This window comes from Pyrgilauda ruficollis, unplaced genomic scaffold, assembly GCF_017590135.1.
Source record: "Pyrgilauda ruficollis isolate IOZ18807 unplaced genomic scaffold, ASM1759013v1 scaffold3, whole genome shotgun sequence".
Classification (NCBI taxonomy): Eukaryota; Metazoa; Chordata; class Aves; order Passeriformes; family Passeridae; genus Pyrgilauda; species Pyrgilauda ruficollis.
In genome coordinates this window covers 2,157,893-2,182,640 of record NW_024524377.1, presented here as the reverse complement: position 1 = coordinate 2,182,640, position 24,748 = coordinate 2,157,893, and the positions used below count along the sequence as shown (strand labels likewise).

At 38.9% G+C, this 24,748-nt stretch overlaps 2 protein-coding genes across 3 annotated transcripts in view; both read left to right on the top strand.

Annotated features, from left to right (window-relative positions):
* Positions 1–10,069, top strand: part of KYNU (kynureninase) — a 57,639-nt gene extending 47,570 nt beyond the window's left edge. Inside the window, exons 11-14 of the mRNA XM_041473232.1 lie at positions 3,074–3,126; positions 4,570–4,655; positions 8,313–8,543; positions 9,751–10,069. Coding sequence (XP_041329166.1) covers positions 3,074–3,126; positions 4,570–4,655; positions 8,313–8,543; positions 9,751–9,903 — 523 coding nt within the window. The 3' untranslated portion in view covers positions 9,904–10,069. The remainder of the gene's footprint in view (positions 1–3,073; positions 3,127–4,569; positions 4,656–8,312; positions 8,544–9,750) is intronic.
* Positions 10,070–20,138: 10,069 nt separating this feature from the next.
* The window catches only part of ARHGAP15 (Rho GTPase activating protein 15), a 324,980-nt gene continuing 320,370 nt past the window's right edge, over positions 20,139–24,748 (top strand). Inside the window, exons 1-2 of one of the 2 annotated variants that reach the window (XM_041473491.1) lie at positions 20,139–20,194; positions 23,184–23,244. In XM_041473491.1, the coding sequence (XP_041329425.1) occupies positions 23,221–23,244 (24 nt within the window). In that variant the 5' untranslated portion in view covers positions 20,139–20,194; positions 23,184–23,220. Of the gene's footprint in view, positions 20,195–23,148; positions 23,245–24,748 lie in introns of those variants that run through there. The other variant, XM_041473492.1, reaches the window with a different exon arrangement.

Sequence of the window (24,748 nt, the reverse complement as noted above, 5' to 3'; positions counted from 1 at the left end):
CTGATGACAATGGTTTTATTTGAAGCAGAGAATGGAACAATCTATTTAAAAGGTTATTTTCTAACAGAAGTGGGCTTGTAAGAACATGCTCACCTTGCAGAAAAAGACACAGCTAGTTTGGCAGTAATTTACTCTCATTTTAGGCATGATGTCTCGATGGATTTCAAATATGCTTTTGCTCCAGGATGGAGAGATGTTCTCTGTGGAGGTGTTCCAGGAGCATCTCTGTTGACCAGCCTTGGGTGAGGCTGGGGATACCTGGGACTGGCAGCAGGGTGCTGCAACCAAAACTTATCCATCACTGAGACAACGATCTTGATTAGTGATGTGTTAAAACAAGGGCTCAGTTTGGATAAATTTGCATTTTTTAATTTGTAGTGGAACATTTGCTAAATTAGACCTTTTTCTCCTTAGATACTGATTTTAACACACTTCCCACAATGGGTTTTATCTGCCATGGAAAGCATGTAACTTGACAGTCCCATTGCTAACATGTTTAAGGTGTTTTTAATCACAGGCACATCATATATTGCTTTTCAGAACCTTCCACTTTACATATTTTGCCAAAAGTTATGGATTGGAATTCAGAATCTATTTGGATCTTGGTGACTTTTTTTGAGGCAGGAACAGTTGAAATGGCGACTGCAGTTCAAAATGCTCATTTTGCATGCAAAGTAACAACTCTTTAATAAGAAATTTTACTGCAGTAAGTTAATGTGCAGTTTTATTGCCTATTATTTTTAGTGAGCATTTATAAAGCGTTATGTTTGGGGTTTAACACCTTAGCTCTCTCCCATCACAACAGGTTGAAATTTGGCATAGCGGTGGCAACCTTCATTTCAAAATTTTCACAGAAAATTGTAAACAGCAAATCGCTATAATTTGTGAAGATTTTGTTAATTTCCACATTTTGAAGCCTGTCAACTTAAATGTCAAATAACGTGACATCCATATGGACCATTAGATCAATGAGAGTGTAGGACCAGAGCTGCCTCAAAGTGCACATCCTGCAGTGACACCTCTGAAGTTCTAGAACAGCCAAAAGAGAAAAAATAAAAAAGAGGAAAAGCAAATTGTCAGATTATGGTAGGAAAGGGCAAGACAGCTAAAACTGTTTTTTTTAAAAAAATCCTTCATTCTGTCATTTTGGAAAAGTTTTGAAATTTCACTTTCCAAGTTGCCTCCGCGGTGCTGCAGCTGAGATCTGGGTTGAAGCCAACTTCAGAATTAGTGACTTTTGAGCATTTGAAGTGCAACCAGGGAGCTTTTCATCAGCCCTGATCTGGATAATGGTCTGATTGATCTGTATTTTGTCTTTGCTTTCTGGGTGTGGTCCAAGTGGAACATAGTATTGTTTTCTCCTTCTCACACACTATTTGTCCAGATGTTTTATTTCCTTTTGAATTTCTTTTCTGCTTCAAACCTTTGAAATTCATGGAACGTGTGTAGATATTGATATCAGCAGATTGTTGCAGGAACATGCAATATTCAGGGTTTTCAGTGCAATGTTATCTATATATTATAGAGTTCCTATAAAATAACTGAAATATCTTTTATGATTCAAAGCATCAGTAACGGAGTCACTTGGGCAGAGTCTCTGTTGTACTTTATTTCGGGTGTATTCATTTTGGCAATGTAATATCTCATTTAAAATGGATGTATATTGCTCTATTAATTTTCATGGGTCTGAGAATAATAAAAACAACATGCAGCAATAAAGAAAAAAACATCCTTTTCTGTAGAGCCTCTGTTTAGATGCAGTTCACAGAAGTAAACATAAAACCTGTGTTGTTATACAGAAATACGAACTACTTCATTTTACACTCTGCAGTATTCATATAACAAGTTTCTAATTCAAATGTGGTCTTAATTCTGCAGAGCTCAGCTCTTTTAGGCAAACTGCAAAATGCTCCATTAGGGAGGGTCCATGACTTTCTTTTCCCTGTTTGCTTCCAGGAAGGCTGACCTACTGTGACCTTTAAGTACAGATTTTTTTATCATTACAAGTTTTGTCAGACTTCACTCCTAAAATTTTGCTATCTGGCATAGGTAAAAATGAGTGAAGCCTTGGCAGAAATGGTGTCCAACATGTTCAGTTCTGGAGAGCTGAGAAGTTCAGGAAGGAGTCTGTGATGGGGACTTCTTGATATTGTAAAAGCATTGATACAGGGGAATCTCAAGTAGTACTGGCATTATTAATCACTGATATCACTGTGTGATGAGATAAGTGGAGAACCCAAGGGAGGCAGGGAAAAAGTCCCTGGTTTTGCAATATTGGTTTTATCTGCAATGCCCTGGCAGTAGGTGATCCAGTGCATCCAGCTGCTTTAGAAAACTGTTTGTAGCAATGCTCTCAAACATAGTTTCCATTAAATATGAGTTAATAATGTAATGTCATTTTAATGTCCAAGCTCAGACATATTATTTTTTAAATAATTATATGTTTTTTGAGGTTGTTTTTTTCAGAAGATGATCTTTAAAAAGGGAATATAGCATTGAACTGCTCTGGTTTTTATTTTAAAGCAAGTTTTTTGAAGAGTAAGTTTAGTTCAAGAAAATAAAAGTGTATGCAGAATGCACACTGGTCTCACAGTGAGGACAATGCCCACGCAATCTTATTCCAAGGTCTTATTTGCTTGTTGTTCACCAAAATGACCTTTTCTTGGTGAAACTAAGTCAGATTTTATAACTCCTTTTAGCTTTCCATATTCATTAAGAGCAGGGGAGAATGTTTTGAATTTAATATCTTGGAACCAAACAGTGGAAATATTTCTGTACTATTTCTTGGTTTTTGATGTGAATTCAGAGAAAATGGATATTGTTAAAATCAATAGTTAATTGAAAGATGTGATGTGTTTTATTATCTGCAGTAAAAGAGAAATTCTCAATTGGTAATGTTAAGTTTTTAGTGCAAACTCTTTATAGCATTTATTGCATTTTTATGTCATTGTTAGAAATAAAATATATTATTAGAAATTTATATATTGCTCAATCCTATATAATTCTTAGTACTCAAAGCTAAATTAAAAGATATTAAGATTTCTATTAATTTATTTTCTTTAAAAAATCTTAGGCTAATAGGCTGGTGGGGCCATGACTTCAAAACACGATTCCTCATGGAAAACAGTATGTATTTATACACTCTCAATTTTGCCTTATTTATTTATATATAACCAACTTCACTTCTGTAGCAGTTTGAGGAGGACAGAACTTTGCATTTCCTCATTCTAAATATGTGAAGCAGTGGAGTTAACAAAATAAATGTTGGAATAAATTTGTGTGTGGGCAGAAGGGTTTGACTGTCTGCTCCTAGACATTTTGCTGAAATACCTTCAAAAAGCAGATATAGAATATGGATGAAACTTTCAAAGTATCTCAGTGAATTAAATTCATAAGTCTCTGAGGAGCTAGGATCTGCTATCTGTCACTGGGGTAATATCTTTCTTCAGGATTAGTTCTACTGGAATTAATGAGAAATTATACAAATTCAGGTAAGGCAACCTGACAGAAGTCATGAAATCCCAGTAATGTTTCAGCATCTCCAAATTTCCTGCACTAGGGACGGATGGGTTGTAAGACAAACCTGCTCTGAAATAGTGTTTATTGTCCCAACACAAAATGAGAACTTCTTTCCAAATCTGACAGCTAGACTGTTCAGCTCCAGTTTAAACTATGGCAGAGAGAATATCCTGAGGGATCAGGATGAGAAAGGAGCTTTTTGGTTTGATTGGTTGTTTTGTTTTTTAATATATTTTTAATTTTCTGTGGCAGCGCCTGTTGATATGGCTTTGGCTGGAGAGCACCTCTCTAATAGCCTCAGTCTGCTCTTCGTTTTCAGACCAAATGCAAAAGAGTGGCACTATGGAAAGCCAGCAGGAGACACAAATTGCCTTGAAATACTGCTAGAAGAAGAAAAAACGTTGTTTATTCATTTCCATGAGCAGTTTACAGGGGAGAAGTTGGGCATTATAAAATTAGCCAGTCTGCTGTGCGTGAAAAGCGTTTCCTCCGCCGCGTCCTCCCGCTCTGGTGCTGGAGCATGAAATATCAACGGTGACACAGAACTTACAGCGAGGCTTTTGTAGATTTATTAAATAGATTTTGTGAAATTTCAGAGCCCAAAGTCTAGGCAGCTCCTCTCCTTGGCCTGAAGCTACACTTAGCTGCATATGCAGCCTCCCATGTGTCTCATCAGCTCAATAAAGTGAAGGAACGCGATTCCTTGCTCCGCGTGAGCGTGCCTCTGCTGACTTGGAATTCCTCTGCCTCGTGCCAGCCTTAAAAGAGATTCAAGTGTAAAGGTGGTTTTAGCACACACCATTTAAACAAATTAATTGCAGTTCTCTGGTTCCCATGAAGCTGCTAATGAGGTCTTCTGCTGGATAAAATTGGGCTTCTCTCGAAGTTGAAAGTATTAGCTGGGAATAGATTACTATTTCCTTTTAATGACCGATTCCTACGGGCCACATTAGGGAAATATTTTACTGCATGAGGACAGACTTCAAGATAAGGTCCAATCCATTAAAATTAAGAAATCAAAAACACTAATATAAGTTATTCATTTTCCAGAATTACAACTAAGTGAAGGAATTAATGGATTCCGGTTATCAAATCCTCCAATTTTACTGGTCTGTGCTCTGCATGCCAGTTTAGAGGTAAGTAATTGCTTTGCTTTGAGCCTGAATTTAAGAGTATAAAAATGTTTAATGAATGTTACGTGTGTTATTGCTGTCTTCCTTAAAGAAAACTGTGAAATATTTGAACATGGAAGGAGAGAAGTAATGAAAAGCAAACAAAATAACCCCACAGCCCTGACAGACCATGGCCTTTACTGAATATCTCATCTCCCCATGTCTCACAAACTCTGCTGGAGAACACTGAGTTGGACCGAGAGTATTTTAGGTTTGCACCTCCAAACCTGAACTCAGGCAATGTGTTTGTCCCTGCTTTTAGGAGATCAGTACCAACAGCACCTTTATCCCATAGAAATATTCATGGTTCAAAATCATAGAATAATTAAAATTGGAAGAGATCTCTGAGATCACCAAGTCCAACAGTGCCTTGTCTCAATACTGCTGACGGGAAGGATTATGCTCAGCATCTTTCTATGAAGGAATCATGTAAGTCTGAAAAGTTGCATTTAGAGCTGCTGCTTCCTATGTTCCACCAGCAAAGCAGACTTACATCTTTTATGAAAGAAAATTAGGTGTCCTGGCTGTACTGTATCAACTGATCCAGTGGCTCAAGGAACCTGTTCTGCCTTTGGTTACAAGCAGAATGGACAGAAACTATCTGCAAATGTTTCCTTAAAAAAGAATCCATGAGTGTGGCATAGCTTCAAGCTGTCTTTTCTTTCATTGAATCGTTAGTTTTCTGGTGGCCAAAGGAGCAGAGCCCCAAATCTGACTTATCTCTGTGTGAATCACTGACACTGTGGCTGTGGGAAGGGCAGTCCTGCCATACAGAGATAATTCCTCCTCTGAAGGTGTGATCCATGTGCTGAAAGCCTCTGATCCATTTTGGAGAGCACAGCCCATCCCTGTTTGAGGGCATGGAGCAGTTCCCCAAATACCTGTGTTTCATATCAGGATGTTCCAGCATTTCTCATAAGGATGGTTCACCTCTGAAGTCAGGACTCTTGGTCTCTGTGGCTCAAAAAGGTGGTGTTACTCAGACTTACATGTTGTATGCAATATATTCTACCATAAAATCATCCTTAACTGGTTTTCAATGCAGCCTTGTTTTTGCCACTTTTGCCACCAGCATAGAAATGGCAGAAATTTTTTTATGGTTTGCATTCCATTAATTCCAGTGGAATGGCTGAGGTGATGCTGGAACAAAGAGCTGTGTCCACATCCCTCTTCAGTATTTACTGAAAAAACAACATCTTAAGCAAACAAAGTGAGAAAATTGCCAGTTATGATCTCTCCATCTTACATGCAACACTGAAGGACTGCAAAGGGCACAGCTTCTTGTTCTGCCTGACAATTTATTTTTTTTAGTCCTTAAACATCCAATATATTGTTTTAAACTTTATGTGACCTTTGAGATAAGCTGAAAGCTGTTCTGCCATGACCCAGATTGTGAGTGCTCGGGTTTGTGTGGGCTGGTGTCATTTAGCCCACTGCAGGGAGCCTGGAACAATGAGGGCTGAGCAGTTTCCACTGCCTCCCCTTCCCCTGCCCACATTACCTTTTGGCACAGCCAGGATTTCCCAATGCTAATTGCTCTAATACAGTGGGAAACAAAGTAGTTTTCATGTCTGGCAAGAGCTGGCTAGTGAAATTGCATGCCACCTTCACTGGGACACATTAAGCAGAAGGCAGTGTTTCCAATGGAAACAATGAAAACTGCAAGTGTTAATGGATGTTATTCCTCAATAATGCTTAAAGTGACTGTTATGGCACTAGCTGCTGCCTTTTATGGAAAAAAGGGGAGCGCTCTACAGACACATTTTAAAGACCTTTTTCAAAAAATTTCACCCAGGAGACCAAGTATTCCTTGCACAAAGCCGGTGGAAGCAGATTTTTGCATGCAGCCTAAGGAGATCCATCCCTCATACTCCTGCAAATCCTAGAGGAATAGGAGGCAGGTCTGTTTTCCCTCTAGTAATGCAATGAACAGTCCTGTGTCTGCTCTGCCTGCCTGGGTGGAGAGGGAAGCACCTCTAGATTTTTGTTGACCTGTGCAGCTGCTGACTGCTGGTGGCTCTGGTCCCCGGCACGTTTATTCCCTTGCAAAGTCTGTCTTACAGCATCCACATTCTGTTTCACAAGTACAAAATGCAGGGGTTCTTGGTTTTGTGCAGCATCTAGTGGCTGTGATAGCATCAGGGAGTGATATTTGGGATGTTCTACAACACAATGATTTCCAGATGCTGCTGGAAACCAGAATTAGTTATATTTTGAGTAGGATTCCTCAGGTACCTCTCTTTAAGCTTTTCCAGGTTATGATATAAGCAGTCTTAAAATTGTTACTTCTCTAGTGTGGAACAGTGATTTCTTGAGAGTGAAGATCATGGATTTTCATCCAGGGCACTGCCTTGCCTCTGATTTGCAGCTGCAGTCAGTAGAGATCTGTCCACAAGCATTGATGTGCCAGGATGTGATTTGAAGTGGCTGTTGCACACTTGCATGTCTGTATCCTTATCATTTCCCTCTGCAGCTAATTCCATGGGAAGAAGGAAAGGGAGGTTTGAGGCAGGCAGGGGTAAATTGTTTCTGGAGTTGCATTTCCATCATTCCCTGTAATGGAGTCTTTCCAGAGCAAAAGCAGAAGCTGTCTCACCTTCTGCTCCCAAACTCCTCTAACACGTTGGTCTTGTTTGTGTGGCCAAACAGCACTGCCATTTTCAAGCAGTCATTTTTGCATGCCTCATGATATTTTGAGTGTCTGAAACTCACTGGTTCTTGTAGCTGTGCAAGAGCACAGAGCTATTGAAAAATAATTCAGTCATTTTCTTTTTTTCTTCATGTGGATTAGAGAGAGCAACCCTGCACAAGACTTAAAGCTGTAAAGTCAATCTTAGTACACATTTTGTGCTTTTACAGACAAGATTTTCTACACCAGCCATGATGTTTCAGTCTTGGCCCTTGGATTTGGTTAGCAGAATCATTTAGTTTGGAAAAGACCTCTGAGATAATTGTGTCCAACCATTAAACAGGCACTGCCAGGCCCACCACCAAACCGTGTCCTCAAGTGCCACACCTACATGGTTTGGAACACTTCCAGGGACAGTGATTTCTGCCAATGACAGCCTGTTTCAGTACTTGATCACTATTTTAGTTAAGAAACTCTTCCTAATATCCAAACTAAGCCTCTCCTGGTGCCGCTTGAGGCTGTTCCCTCTTTTCCTATCAGTTGTTTCCTGGGAGAGGAGACCAAACCGCACCTGGCTACACCCTCCCTTCAGGGAGCTGTAGAGAGTGGGAAGGTGTGTATTAAAGGTACATGCAAGGGAAAATTTTATGTGATTTTTGAGATTCATTCAGCCCTCTTACACCTACAGAGGATTTATGGATTCTCTTTAGACATGCAGAAGAATGCTCTCTGAGCAAACTGGCTTTGTGTGCAAGTTATTTCTGCAGACACAGATGCTTATGAAACTTCTAAACAGTAGGCACAAATATCTGTCATTATCTAAAACACATTTTCCTGTGTTTTCCAAAGCTCAATCCTGCTATGTTTATGTTAAATGTCTCTCTGGTGTTACTACTTGATTCCAGTGATAATGTAAATAGAAACCTATCTTTGTTTCCTTTTAATTTTCTACAGCAACACATTCTCATTCTAATGGTTTCAAATCATCACAGGTTTTTAGTCAAACTACAATGAAAGCATTGAGGAGGAAATCTGTTCTACTCACTGGTTACCTGGAATACCTGATAAAGCATTACTACAGTGAGGATAAAACAAATCCAGAGAAGCCTTTTGTAAGAATAATCACACCCTCTCAGATTGAAGAGAGAGGATGCCAGCTCACGCTGTCGTTTTCCCTTCCAATCAAATCTGTGTTTAAAGAGCTGGAGAAGAGAGGAGTGGCTGTAAGTAAACCAAACTTCATCTTCTTTACAAGTAACAAACTATTAATTTGCTTTTATTCAAATGTAGTCTCATATAAGGCAAAAAACTCAGGAGGACTGATGACGATTTCTTACAATTTCAATTTTTACTTGTGCAAGCAATCAAATACATAGAGTTATTTTATAAATTATTTGTTAGGCACTGTATTGCCCTTTCACTGTTGACTTATTTCCAGTAGTTCTGGAGTCACTGCTGGGGTTAGAGCTGCATCATGGGTGCATTAGGACAGAAGGCACAGCTACAGATTTACACAACAAGGAACTTTGAACCTACATCAGTCCCCTTCTTGATCCACAAATGGCCAAAAGCTTTGTGGAACACTGAGACAGAGCAATGGAAAAGCTGCCATTTCCCTAGAGGTGTGTTTTAGCACTCAGAAAAAGCAGCCACTGAGCAGCACTTCCTTGTGATGGCACAGTTACCATTGAGCACTGCTCCAAAAGAATAAAAGTGAAATTTAGGGCCATACATTGGGTGACTTAGATGTGCTGGGAGGTGAGGCTGATAGCATAATGCCATATAAATGAGATATCAGTTTTATTTCAGCTGGTCACTTGTCTCCCCAAAGGGCACCTCTTTTAGGTTACATATGCTGCTGCTTTGATGCTGCCAGGGAATTCCAGGAACTCCTGCTTTTAACAGGGCATGGGGCCTCACACTGTTGGCTTGTCTTTGCAATGCAGTGATATTTTTCAAATATAAGAGATTATTATATTCAGGAAAATGTTCAAAATCACAGTGAGGGGAAAATACTGCAATGCCTGTGCCATTACTTGCACCTTTAGAACAAGACACTCACATACTGGAATGGGGGGGTTTGTGCTTTTTTTTTTTTATCACCTCTGTGCCTCTTCAACTCTGGGTTGCTATAGGCATTAAAGTGAATTTTGGGGCTACATACTTGGTTTGTAGTCTTCAATAGCACTGCTAAAATCCTGCCCATCCTGAGCTTTGCATCTTTTTTGAGGCAAAACTACTCTTCTTACTAAATTTTTCACAATCATGCTCCTCACTATAGATCCTTGAGCATCCCAAAGGTTTTGCATGTGCTTCCTTGTCAGTCCAGTCATTCTTCCTTGAAGACAAGTTGTGGCATTTGAAAATAGAGCCTGACAGATAGACAAGAAGTGACCTGAATTTACTGAATTCTCCCTCTCTGTTTTGCAGTGTGACATGCGAGAACCAAACGCTCTTCGCATTGCTCCAGTTCCTCTCTACAATTCCTTCCTTGATGTGCACAGATTTATTGAAATCCTGGGATCTGCAATTACATCTTCAAAACAAACAGCAAATGATACTGTGCTATCTGGTTCTTATTGATGGCTCAGCTGTACCTTTTAATCTATTTCTGACTAAGATGCATTTATCCTGCTGAGTGATTCTTTGCTTCGAGTAGACCGAGCTATATCCCATGCAATTTGCAAAAAAATGACTGTGCTTGAATAGTTATTTACAACAGACATAGTTTTATTAAAGCTCATATTTCTACTCTGCTTTGACTTTGACTTCATGAATTAGTATGCTTTGTATATTTTAATGGGGCTCTTCTTAAACATTTTATGTAGTTTTATTGCATTAGCCTTGAGAAGCATGTTAAAATTGCTATCAACTAGAACAGGGATGGAAAAAAATCCCTTCTTTATTATAAAAATTATGCATAATAAAATGTGGAAAATAGACAAATCGCCAACTGTTAAAAGATACAGTCCAATTTACATTTTTAATTTAGCAATTCTATTTAAAGTACAGGGTATACTTGAAAAGTAAAAGTTGAACAATTGTTTCAAAACTGCTGCACACCAAGTTTTTCAAAGGGCCCAATATTTTGAAATTTTGCTTTAATGAATGATTTAATTGAAGAGTGAATTTACATTGCAGATACCTTCTTTGGTGTGATACAGTTGGCCAAAACAAAACATTTTATCTTGCTAGGTAGTCCTGTTGGAGAGGAGGAGCTGGAGGAAGCTGAGGAGAGTTGTAGACCCGTGTAAGGCAGCGTGAAGGGCTGTACGAGCACTCCCTGCAGCTTTAGCGAGGCTTAGTTGGGATTAGGCAAAATGAACCCTGAGCTCTTTAAGCAGCAGCAAAACATCTCATTGTTAGCTCACCGTGTGGCCCGAATTTTTACAGAGATTTGCACCAGGCAGGCAAGAGCAACGTAGAAAAACTGCTTACATTTCAGCAACTCTTTATCCAAAGTTGTTTTAAGGCATAAATAACACCTTGGCATAATTGGCAATTAAGCCCTAAAGTTTGTAGCTATTCATGCAGCGTTTTCCAAGAATCAGCTGAAACTTCCTCTCTGATGATGTTCAATGTGTCTCATTTTTGGTATGAAACACTTAGAAAATTGCATCCAGTAGTGCTTTGAATATGTGAAGGGAGCCTATAATAAAGACAGGGACAAACTGGTGTGGTAGGACAAGGGGGACGGTTTTCAACTGGAGAAGGGTGGATTTAGGACAGATATAACAAAGCAGTTCTTTACAGTGAAAGTGCTGAAACACTGGAACTGAGAGGTGGTGGATGCATCCCTGGAAACATTCAAGGCCAGGTTGGATGGGGCTCCGAGCAGCCTGCTCTGGGTGTCCCTGCCATGGCAATGAGGACCCCTTAAAAGTCCATTCCAAACCAAAGTACTCTGATTCCATGATACTTTTTATTCTACTTCAAGAGTGAGGAAGGATTTTGGGGGGAGTGAGGTCTTCTCTAGTTTCTCTTGAAGTTGCTTTTGCTGGTTGAAACTCACACCCTTAGAGCACCTCCTTCTGCACAAGGAAACCCAAGGGCCTTCACAGCATCTACCTGTTCTCTAAAATTCCCCAAAGATGTGTAGTGTTAAAACCCTTGCTGCACTGATGCCTATTTTATTGGTTGTAATATGCAAGGGAAGGCTGGAAGAACTGCAAATACAGCATTTGTTGGTATTTTTAGCACTTGTAAAGAGAAAGACATGTAAAAAGCTTCTTTAACCAGAATATTGTTATGAAGAATAGCACAGGAGCCTTAATCAGTTGGAAAGCTCTGTCTCGCTCAAGAGGTTTTGATTGCACTGACGTCATCTCTCCTTGGTTCAGCTGAGCTGGGTTATGTTGCAGGCCAGGTATCTGTATTTTTGTGGGTTTATTTTTATCCTTGCACCTGCAGCTCAGCTACTTTATCTGATCTTAGAGAAGGACTATTTTCCGTAAAGTGACAGTTGATGCAAAAAGCACTGAATATAAAAATGTGCAGGTCCACAGTGTTGAAAAGGGGTTGGACTCAGTGTCAGTGCCTTTGCAGCATTTGTGTACAAATGCCAGCTCAATCTTCCATCTTCCCATTAAAGTCAGGCAAGCTTAAATTCAGATACGGATGTTCATCACATTGTAAAATACCTTATTGTGGTATGAGCTCAAACCCCAGAGGAGTAAGAATCCCAAAATCTCTTTCTAAATAGCATCTGGACGTCAAATTTGGACAAGCTGTCTTGGCAGTTCTGGGAAGATAAACAGTAATTTTTGAGAAGTTTGAGATCTGCCTTTGATTCACACACTGTGAAAATAATTTTTTGTGTCTCAGAGGAAAGTGAACCACATAGTAGGTAAGTACTGAATATATGCAGTTCAGGTTGCAAAGCCTAACAGATTAATAATAAATGTTTGATAATATTTTTTCTTTTAGTATCATTTCAGGCTAAAGGTACAAATATTGACTTTACTAATATGTATTTGTGTTCCATTTGATGGATTAGATTAATTCAGTGCATCAAAATTCACTTATTTCAACTGTTTTGAGTTATTATCTCTTCTTTACCTGTGACTGGTGATAATAAAACTGAAATCTCCTTGCATTTATAGGCATATATATATATAAATAAATTCAGAAAATTATTTCCAAAAAGTGAGGGAAGCCTACATTGCAGTTTACTCATTTTACTGAAACAAAATTGCAGCATAAGCACCAGTTTCACATGGTCTTTCCCTATCTGAAGTAAAAGTTTTGTAAAATGAATAATACTGGAAGTTAACATTAGGTGTCAGTATTTTACATATTATTTAGCAAAAGAATATCAAGGGAAAGAGCTTCAGTGGAGAAAAAAAAAAAAGAAGAATATTGCAGTCTGCTTTTTCAAATGCTTTAAGTTATCACAGTTAGAGTAATATCAGGAATAATTATGTGTGAAATAATTAATTGTATATACCCCGAATGCTTCTTGCTAGTTACATCTCTGATTTAAAATTCAATACTAAGTACCACGGTTTTCTAATTGTGATAACATTTCATTCTTGGATTGTCTGAAGAAATTACATTTTCCAAATTGAACTGCAGGACATGAGGAGCTGTAGATGACAGAAAATTGATACCCAGGTAGAGTGAAAAAATGCCTACAAAATGAAGGCAAATGTGAGTATGCACATTCCTGGTTGTGTGTGATCTTTTTCAGCACAACAACATTTAAAAATATACAGAACTCTTAAGCTCACTGCAACTGTTGAAAATATGAGGAAGAAATACTGTGGGATCCATCTGTGTGTTTTTAACCCTGTTCTGCCACGGGAACACCAAAGACAAGGCAAAGTCTCCCTTCACAAGGAGCAAAGGATGCCTTTGTCTTCCAAAAGAGCAATCTACTCTGAGTGAAGGAAAAGGCATGACAGTAATTTTTTCATCTGAGCTTGTGGCATTACTGAGAATGGGGAAGATGTGGCTCTTTTGAAGAGCTTAAACCCCCAAAAGTCCTTGTCTGACAGTGACATGACACATCTTGATATTATTTTACCAACAAATTATTATACATTGGTAGATTAAACAAGAAAGGTGCAAGAAAGGATGGAAGAGACTAAAACAAAATAATTAACTTTTTAACCTGTGTTAGATATCCCCAGACAGAACCGGGTACAGTGGGAATTCCCTGTGAAATTCCAGCCCCTGGGGTAGGGATGGGCTTTGGTTGGGCTCAAAAAGGTGAAAAGAAACATTTTGGGGCTAAATCCACAGAGGGGCCTGACAATGTGTTGACATCAAAGCAGCCACATCAATATTTTATTTTAATACCTTTCCCTGAGTCACAGAATCACTGAGGTTTGAAAAGAACTCCAAGGTCATCGAGTCCAACTGCCATGTTCACTGTGAAAATGAAGCCATGGCTGAGGCAGGTGTGTTATTTCCTATAAAACACACTTCAGAGGGAGCTGACCTACCCAGAGACCCCCCAAAACCTCTGCAGGTTCCCATCTGAACCTCTGGGCACTCAAGCTGGTGCAAAAATATTTCTGAAAAGCTGCTCATTTTCTGAGACCAGCTGAGAGACAGTTTTGCATCGTAAGCTTAAACTTTTGTCAATATTTGTGAAATATATTTAGACAGCTTATTCAGAAATGAGTAAGTTATAGATCAGTAATTCATACTTTTTATATCCCGAGTTTTTATTTCCTAAACTTACTCTTCTAAGCATGGTTTTGTTTCTAGTTAAATATAAGTGAGAATTGATTGGGGTATTTCTCAATGGAATTCTATCTTTATTTCATCATAATTGCTTCATATTTGAATAATGACAGATGAACTACTTCATTCAATTGCAGTTTTAAGGCTTTGAAGTCACAATAGCAGCAAAGGATTTAAATCCTGAAACCATTATTATGGCAGAGAAGACATCAGGGAAAAGGAAAACTTATGGTAGTGTAATTTTCTAGACAGAAAAATTCTTCTGCGGTTGCACTTTTTTTCTTTTATTATTTTTTTCTCTGGACATTTTATTAATGTTAAAAGAACCCTGGAAGAAGAGATTGGAAATGCTGAATGAGAGTCCTGCTGTAAGTAAACTTCTGTAGTTATTTGGCTTTGGAGCTTGCTACAAACCTTTTAAAATTCTGGGCAGCTGTAATACTGTATTTCACCAATAAAGAGTTCATTAGATCTTTTTTCTCTCTGACATTTTACATCTAGTCCTGAGTACATGTTAATACTCCAAGGTATGAATTTCAAAGTTCCCTTTATCTTTGTGTACAGTTTTAAGCAATTAATCAAATGATAAAATACAGCTTTAAAATTAGGAACGAATTGTGAATTTCAAGTATATGTTCAAAAAGTTGCTACATTATAATTTGGAGGGGGAGGGTGGGCCTCATCAACTGAACTTAATTCTGATGCTCTCTGATTGCCTTTTTTTTTTTTTTTTTTTTTTTTATACCTTACATTTTACTGAGGAATTTTGAAGTGATCCTCAAATTGTTAAAACATGACCAAGTGGTCTATCCAGGATAGTTCTTTCTCCTCAGAGGCTACATCAAAGTGGCAGAGACATAGAAAAATCATTATTCAATATGTTCAAAATGATTCCCACGTGGGGGAAGATTTATACAGGCTTCTGAAATGAGCATGGGGGCAAACAGCACCGAGACCCCTTCGTCTGAAATAAAAGTGAGTGGCAGTTGTATCATCCCTGTACAAGGTATGAATTTGAAGATATGCATGAAGTATGGTGGGGTGGGGGTTGACACATAATTTTGGCAGCAGGGGCCAAATCCCATCTCTTGAGTTCAACCTGCAACTTTTCTACTCCAAGGACGTTCCTGGTGCCTCAGCTTTGGAAGCCTGGGGTGGGGTGGCTGTTCCAAAGGTAATTGGGAGAGGACATCTGCAAAGTTCCCTTTGACATCTGAGCACAAAGCAATAAGAACTGGGAGTTTCTAAATGTCATCAATGAATCTCAGCAGAAACATGCTAGTAATTATTTTTGCCTGTATTTTCTGTTTTATTCACTGAGGTGTGTCAAGCACACAGCACCATGTTTCTTCTTAATGAGTGTGTTATTTTAATTTTCACCTGGGAGGTTAAAGGCAATATTCAGAAATGTTCATTCTTCAGTCAAGATTGGCAGCAGTTTTAACATTGTAGCTGAAGGTTTGTGCAAAATGCTCAGATGTTGTTTTGTGATATCTAATTTAAACCACTGTGGCCATGAGGCAACAGATGCTGCCAATTCTCCCCTTCTTCTGTGGAAAACACCTCACAACTGGGTAATCTGTGGACCTTCCTTTTTAAGGATGCTTCTGGATTTTTCTGTACTGCTCCTGCTTATAGAGAAAAAAATGTCAAGTTCTCGTTTAGAGGAATTGTGAGTAAAATAACATATTCACCTGCTTCTGAGTTCTCTTCATTGACCCTGAAAGTGTGTTCTTTCTTCTTATTTTTAAGCTGATATGAAAATCCCACTTATTATAGAATCATGGAATCATCTTATTATAGAATCATGGAATCATTTATAGAATCATGGTGTCAGTTGGAAAAGACTTTGAGGGCACACATAATAGTTTAGTCCACGACTAAACTATTTCCCTGATTTTTGTTTGACTTCTAGTTTCAATACAGTACAGTGTTAGATTAATTTAATGACTTTATAAACCTCATTATAGCATTTAAGTTTTATTTGATTTTGAAAGAACTTGGATTAGAAAAGATAAATTTCTTCTACATTAATACAGCAGTGACAAGTACACTGAATTTTGAGAAGTTACTCTCAACTTTTCAAATGTAACTACTAAATGAAATATTCTGCATTGCTCTGTATCAGATATGGATGAAGGATAAAGCTACGTGTCAATTTTTGGAATATCCTAAGTTCTGTGGAAGATGGTGTAGCATATGACTGCTTGATTTTCATTAGTATTCTTATTTTATTCAAACTTTCTCTCTTTAACTGGATATTAAAGCTGAAGTGATAAAATACCAGAAGAAGTACGAATCACCAAAGTTCTATGTTGGAGTCTGATCTTCTGACATTTTTCTGAATGAATATTGAAATGCTTCTCAACAAAAGATCTGGAAATTGTTCCATCAGTAATCAGACCCAGACTTGACTTGAAAAAAATTCTTTTTATATTTAGTTAAGAAAAGCATGCTCTTAATTATAATGATGATCATTAAAACAAATGCCTTGGAAGGCTACTATTTTCAATTCAAAGTCTCTTCAAAAGCATATGAAAAACCTGATGACATATATAACAGGTCCACTCCCCAAAAAAAATCAGAAAAACATACCAAATTAATGTATATGATATACATGTACATGCATGTCTATGTATATGTGTGCTCCTCTCCAGAGAATCAGTTGATTCTGTCTTTAATTTTTTTTTTTCACATTTATGGGATGTGTAAGAAGTGGTTTAATTTGATGAAATCAAACATTCGGTGAAAACAAAGGCGTTAGCTCTGAAATAAGACATCAGCTTTGCTGGGCTGTAGATCCTTTGAACTTGGATGACATTGTCTCTGAGGACAAGATGTTTGATGAATTTTAGACTTTAAAGCCTTTGGTAGGAAAAATTAGTCCAGAATCTGTTCCTGTAGGATGGTGGGGGGAAAAAAAAATCATTCTTCAAAAGATCAGGAAAAAAATGATGTCATTTTCTATTTCCCTTAAGTACCTTTTCTTCAGATGCTTATGTTGGAAAAGGCTCAACAGCCATGAATTTAGGGGCTTATGCTGCAAGTGATCAGGGCATTTATGTCCCCTCTGCACAGAATATTGAGGAGAAACAAAAAAAAAAACCCTCTTAGAATTTAAGGATAAAGGGCTCTGCGGGTAAGATGGCCTTACAAAACATCACTGACTAATTTTAATCTATTAATTTAAAATAATGAACATAATGATTTGTGTAAAATTACTTTACCCCTGTTATATGCCAAATCTGTCAGGAACAGCTGCTTTGCATTCAATATATCATAATGACATATACTGTGGAGTTATAATATTTAAATTTCTTTTCATTAAGGCCCTATTTTAGATTTGCAGGCTTATGCACAGGGGGAGAGGGGCTGGTGCCTCCATCGACTGTCGCTGTTAAAGGTTATCAAAAAGAACTCTTGGCTCTGTGAAGAAATAAGTAATGAGTGCAAGTTGGTTTTGCAGACCCTGTTACACAGGAAGAATAAACCAGGATTAAAAAGCCTCATGGAGAGTGTTTTTCCCAACAGGCCTAATATTGAGTGGGTTTTTTTGCTCAGAAGAATTAGAAGGGTCACAATAACTGGAGCTTGAAATAAAGGTGAGTTGATAACACAGGAGGTGGACTGAAGGGTTTGTAATTAATTAAGCCTTTATAAAAGCCCAGAGGTTCCTTCTCTCACTCTTTCCTACATCCCAAATACTCCTAAAATTATTACCTGGCTCTAAATACCACTTTTCTTTGGAACTGCTGATGACACACTTTGTCCTGTCGCAGGGCTTGCCTGGACTTATGGAAATAATGGGTCTGGATGAACATTTCTCACAGCTCAGAAGGTCCAATTCTGGCTCAGAAGAAATTAGCATTGCAATAATTCTGCTAAACACCCCCCTCCACACCTCATGCAAGAGTGGAGATGTTGTAAAACACAGCTCCAGGCTCCTTCTGCTGTAGCCTGGAGGTGATTCTTCCATGAAAACCTACGGAGGTGGCTGCAGCATCAGGGTAAGACAGTGCTGGGTACCTGCTTCAGGAGAGTCTCTATCAGTCTTGGCAGATTAACAAAATAAAAAGGGCCCCAAAAAACCCAATACTACAGGCATGGGCCAGAGCAAAGAGGACAGCATGGCCTTGAGAAACAAGGGAAAAGGAAGTCTCTGACTTCAGAGACCACAGACTATAGAATTAAAAGGAACTGAAAAACTGGAACAAGCTCAAGAGCTATAGAATAAGGGCTATCAGTTTTCTATTTTTGTGTGCTTGGAGCAAGCTGAAATTCGTTGTATTTCCACAGACATGTTGAAGTGCTCTGAGTAAGGACATTCTTATTTTCTGTAGGTGGCTGCTGTGACTAAGTCTTCCAAGAAGTGCAAACAGCCAAACATATCTAATGCTCAGCTTGGTGGCTATGAGTTGCTCTGAATATGCCCTTCTTATTTTCTCTTTTTTTGTTTTTTTCCTTCCTCAGATCTGGATACCCCCATTCACCAATAACCTGATTTCCTGACATCTCCCAGATCCTGTGAGAATACAGCAATTGCCTGCCAGAAGGAGGCAGCTGAGGAAAAGGGCAAAGGGGTAGAGCCATGCACACAAACACGAAGTATCTGTGTATTACATGAGCAAATAAAATCACAGGAAGGGATTGGAACTGACATACGGAATTAATTAATTCAACTAACTGCTTCAAGTCTTTGATAAACTGATTTATTTGATATTTTCCAGTCCATTCCAAGCAGCACAGTCTCCCCTGAAAGCTTCTGGACACAAGAGAGGACATTCATCTGTCTGCAGAGGAGTTTGACATCCTGCAACTGACTCTCCCTTGCATTTGTTGCTCTCTTTTTCCTGGCACCAGTGCCTGGGCAGTTCTGATGCTCTCTGGGAGGCAGCATGGGTGAGAGCAGAGCTGCCACTTGGATAAAGCCTCCGTTAGAAAGAGACGGGAAAAGGCTTCAGCAATTCTTATTTCTACTAGATTTGATGGGGACACATTGTTTTTGTGAATAGCTTGTTTGGCTGCTTGCTTATGTTATTTGTTTATTTATTTATTGTGAATGGGGACTCTGATACTGTAGAAATGAGACTGATTTTCCTCAAAGGCTGAAGCAGAAGAAGGAGAAAATATCTCAGAACGTCATCTTCTCTGTTCATCCTCAGCATGGGATTTTACAGGATTTGGGACTTTCTCCACTGGAAACTATTCAGCAGGTAGCTGAAACTCTTTTAACAGAGGTAGAAACAACACTGGCTGAGCATCATTTTTGTGCTAAGGACTGACTTATTCCTTCTAGACTCTTCTTTCACCATGAAAACATTGACTGTTTCTGTAGCTCTGACTTGATCACGGGCTCATAGATCAAGATATTGTCTCCCAGAGAGCACAACTCTTTTCCCTTAAGGTTCCTTATTGTGTGATAAAGTGTATAAAACCACCTTTTTTGGCAGTTTGGTATTGTAGTACTTTTAGCACTCCAGAAAATACATTTACACTGCATTTCAAGCTTGCATGTAACTAAATCCTGTCAAGGAAAGTCTTTACATAATGCATCAACATATGCTGGGGTTTTGTCTCTTTTTTTAGTACAGTATGGCTATACAATGGATTGGAGTGGCTTTTCTAAGTTATTAAATATAGCCCTAGGCAAGGCTGGCTTTTAAAATAAATGGTAAGGTCTGTAAAAACACCTGGGAAAGAGAGAGAAAAAGACTAGTTTGGATTTTTATAGAACTTTCTTACCCAGTAGTTTTCGTTAACTTTAGTGTCCTATTTTTTTTTCTTTAACAATGAAAAGATAGCAGTAACTAAGCTTGAAAAATAATGAGGTTAAACCAAAAAATGCATGTTTTTTTTCTTAGCTGTGAATACTCCTAAATCCAAACCTCATTTTAAGGCAAAATAAAGCTTATTTGGAGTAAATGTTCAGAGTTCTATCCTAAACTTCTCTGCTGCTTTCTACAGTCTATCTGTTTTCAAAACTTCAGTGGCTCAGCTATTAAGTGATTTAATGCAAGATCATTTTTCTGCTAAAATGTGAATGATCTGGGTTTTAGACCTCAAGTCACAGCACATATGTTCCTTCCACAGAGCCAACATTAAAGTGCTGGAGAATCTCTAAAGATCTATTTCCTACCACCTGTGACCACTTTGTTAAAACATCTCTTGCACTTTGAAGACTGTGGTAAGTGAAATGGATTGTTTGGGGTAAAAAGTCAGCTCAGACTAAAAGGGGTTGGAAGATGGTGTTAGAATATTTATAATGCACATTGTGGTTGAGAGGGCTGTGTGAATTCAGACATTTCTATATATTTACATTGACATTTACATTCAGGCTCCTGCATAATAACCATTTACAGCCCAAGCAGGTGATATTAGAGGCTGCTGCTCACTTGGGCTATGAGCTGTTGGAGCTGTTACACGGCCACAAGTTCGGCCTTCTTGACACATCAGAATGTGCTTCCAGAAACATTTTTGCTGGCATGAAATATTCAAGGCCCTTGTAGCAAAAAAAGAGTAAAAAATAATGGCTGCTGAATGGACACAGCATTCTGAGCAAATGATTGCTATGAGCAAGAATATGAAATACTGGCCATGCAGAAAAAAAAGTATTTTTTCTCCTTTTGAAATGTTCTAAAAATATGAAAAAATGTCATTTCTCTGGTGAAAGATGTGGGGGAAAAAAAATAATTATTTTTTTAACTGTCCAATGCCAGGCTGAATGGGGCTTGGAGCAATCTGGTTAATGACGCTTAAATTTTTTTAAAATCTCTTTTTTTTTTTTTTTTTTTTTTTTTTTTTTTTTTTTCCCACATCTAAAGTATTTTCAGCCTTTCAGAGATCACACAGGAAGCTTGTGCTGCATAAGTTTGAGCTGTATGCAAAGCTGCCATCCTTTTATAGAATTTTGTCACTGCTGACATACTGTCAAATGGATGTGAAGGAGCTCAGACGCAGTCTGCAGCTCGAGTGAAATGTTAGGTGTGCGGTGAAAGATGTTTTCATGAAAAATGTCATGTCCCCAGTCATCTAGAGTTTGGACCAGGTATCATAGGCAACTTCTGCTGCAGCATTTTACAGGTTTGATCCTGGATCTTCATATTTTAGTGGTTAAGTTCTGTTGTCCACACTGCCCACAAATATTTTGTGACCATAAAAGTGCTTCCATTGATTTTATTTGAGGAAAATCTTGAGATCCACACAGCTACCATAGATTTTTAATTAAAATTTATTTCATATGACAAAATTAGTTGGCCTATATACTGCTTTTAAAAAAGTTAGCAGTTAATTAGTGCTTCTGAAATGGTTACTACAAATGGTTAGTTCACAGAAAAATACTGTATTGCTCTCTCACCTCCTCAAACATGGTAGAAACCCCTCATCACGATTCATAGACATCATTCACATTTTTATTTCAAAAGTCCAGTTTTAAAATACAACGCTGAAATGCAGGGCCTCCAAAGAAATGATAGTTTAGAACTGTGAAGAGCAGCTGTTGTGCTTTTCAGCTCCCTCTCCTGCTTGTCCCTGTGTGCTGCCTCTTGGCACACACTTGGAAACAAGGAGAGTCTTGGTTCTGGCTTTGTGTGGCCTTTGGCAAAACTGGATCTTTGGCCATGAAATGGATCTTGTAGAAGTTACTAAAAAATGAATAATAATAAAATGGTCACTGTGTAGCCTGAGAGCTCTGCCATCCCTTCAGCAGGGCTGTGTACCCCTGTTTATCGCTGGATTTATCTTGAGTCCCTGAAGATCTTGCTTCCCCACTGCTGCAGTAAGTGTATGACGGACTAAAGCTTCTCTCTACAGGAACTTTCTTGCATCTTCTTTCTTGCTGCAGTAGGAAATGACCCACCTGCAAATCAGACCTTTCTTTGCAGCCTTGTAAAATACGTCACAATCCCTTGTAGGGCTCCCCAGGCTGCAGCGCAGGCACAGAGCCCACCCCTCGTTTCCTGTCCCCATTAGGATGGCTTTGCTCTCTCCATTATCTCTGTTTCCCTCTATTACAACCACGGGTTGTTCTGTGGGATCCTCCTTTAGGGGAGCTTTGTTGCTGGACCTCTGCACAGATGGGACAGAGCTTCTTGAGGAGCTCCACTTCTCAACAGAGCTCATTTTACCTCACTGTCGGGACGAAACCCTAAATATCAGGACAGACATGATTTCCTCAGGTTGTATGGTGTTTGGTGGGATTTTTTTTGTGGGACACAACCAAAAAAGGACCCCTTTCTCTACCAAAGCATTACCAGAGAGCTCTTCAACCTGAGCAGCACTGTGATTGTGCCCACAGCACCACAGCCCTGCCCTGCATGGGAATCCCCGCTGCTCCAGTTTGCAACGTGACCTAGAAATACCAGAAAAATATGATTGTTCCTTGCTGAAAGAAAAAAAAAAAAAGCCACGTGGCAGATGCTGATGAAGGCATTTACAAGGAAGGGGCGTTTCCAGAGCCCCAGAGGCCCAGAGCTGTGCCTGAGTCTGGTGGTTCTCTGGGTTCCCCCTGCCTGGGAGGGACCATTGGGGTGTGGGATGCTGCGGGAAGTGACGCAGGGCAGCAGCTCTGTGTGCCCCTGCTTCTCCAAGGGCTGCTTCGTGGAGAAGTCTTAAAGCAGAAAATAAAGAAACAGAAGTGTTTGCCCTGTCTGACCTCTGCCAGGCTTTTTTATAGAAGCAAATTGTCCAGAATTTACTACTTTATTAATCTAAATAACAGTACAGTAAGTGTCCTGCCTACTAAAGCTATATTTCAAAATAGCAAAGCAGATTTGTTGCAAGCTATTTATTTCAGTACTCAAAGGGTTTCATTGAAGGCAAGAAAAGGGAAGTTGTCTTGAGGCTTAGAATCGTAATTCCTTTCAGCATTTCCTTTTAAACCTCATCTTTACCTTTTGCAAAAGCTACCCTTCCCTGTTTGCTGCAATTTTCACAAAGAACCTGCTTTACTTTACTTCCATACTTTAAAATATCTTTTTTTTGTTCCAATCCAGAAGAATTTTACACTAACCTCTAGAAGCAAGTTGCTCACTGGTGAGATGGTTCACTTCTGCTCTTGCAGGAAGTGGTTTTATTTTACTTTTTCCCTGCTTTTTTCACTCTATATGAGCTGTGGGACTAACGCAAGTGCTGTCTCTAGACATGTGACCTTGGTCTTTTCCGTTCTTTTGAAATAGTTAAAACTGTTGCTCGTTGATGGCGGCTTGAGATGAGATGACAACGTCCCTGAGGCTGCAGGTAAGGAGCCTCTGATCCATCTCAGTGTAGTTTGGGAAACCTGTTGCTGAAAAATTTTAAAATAATGATAGCTATGAGCGTTTTGTAGGCATTCAAATCAGGTTGGTTTAATTGCACAATTACTTTATTTCTATATGCTTTTGTGAATTTGAAGGCAATGAGAAAAGTGTAGAGGATACAGATGTGAAATGATGTTTTAAATCAGTGCTCAGAGTTTAGCAAATCTGTTGCATTCTATGCAAGAGGCAACTTTACCTGATCTTGTCTCGTACCCCAAACCACTAATTCCTTCTCCTATCCCAGCTGGAACTAACTAGCTCTCCCCAAAAATGTAGGAAAAGTTTGTGGCACTGGCTGGGAAATGAGATTAGATCACTTTTCCCAGCATTTGCCCTTCCTGAGTGCAGTTTAGCACTGTTTGATTAACTGGCTCCTGTGCTGGTGACCATGAGGGATGTGATTAGTAGCCATGGATACTGTAAAAGCCAGTGCTAAGGGTAGGTTTGTAGTTGTTTTGGTATTTCTAGAGTCTGAAGATGTTGATAGAGGGATTTCTTGCCCTACTCAATATCAAGAAGTTTGATACCACTCTATTATTTGTCAGGTAGGAAAGATCATGGGGCATAAAGGACATTTTACATAAAATATCCTGGGTTTCTCTATGGGCAGTTGATGGTGGAGCTGTTCAGTGGAGATGTCATGGCTGTGTGTTTCCTGCATGGGCTCTTTAAACCCAGACTAAATCATCCTTCAGAGCTGGCCAGAAAAAGGTTGTATGTCCTGTCCTCACAGCTTTCCCTCAGCAAAGACACCTTTGCATTGCTGTTGGTAGGCAAACAACTTTTTTGCCTGCACAGTTTTGCAAAGAAATAGTAATTCAGGAAGATGCTCAAATAACACAATAAAGCACTTTGATTATGTGCCACATTAAGGAGAGCCAGAATTAGCAAGGCTTGTTTCGTGCTGAAGGTTTTTTATCCCAGTAACATGCAGCTAGCTGCAAACTTTGTGACTTGTGCTCCTGTTTGTAACTGATTGCCTTCTCCAAACAGGCAACTTGGGGTTTTTTTGGAAATATGGGTCAGAGTTGAAAGATATCACACGTGGCTCAGAGCTCATTTTGGAATTGTGCATACTAATTGGAGACAGATTTTAGGGTAATGTTGGAAGATCACATTTCATATTTTCTGTACTTTTTGGAGAAAAAAAAAGCTGTCCTGCCTGCATACACAAATCAGCACAGGCAGGGAAATTGTATAAAAAGAATATGTTCTCTTCCTGGGCTGTGTTTGTCATGATTTTTATGTTTCTGCTGCAGAGTCTTAGAGTAATTTAAAATGCATTTTGCAAAGAGCTGTGAGATTTGGTGAAGTAGTTTGAATTCTCAGAGTTTTATGTCTTTATTTTCTCCCTTTCTCTGCAACTTACCTCTTTGTGTCCAAAGCAAATTCATTTTAAAGCAGCATGTCTTGTTCAGTTTACCTCTCCATCCAATTACATCTGT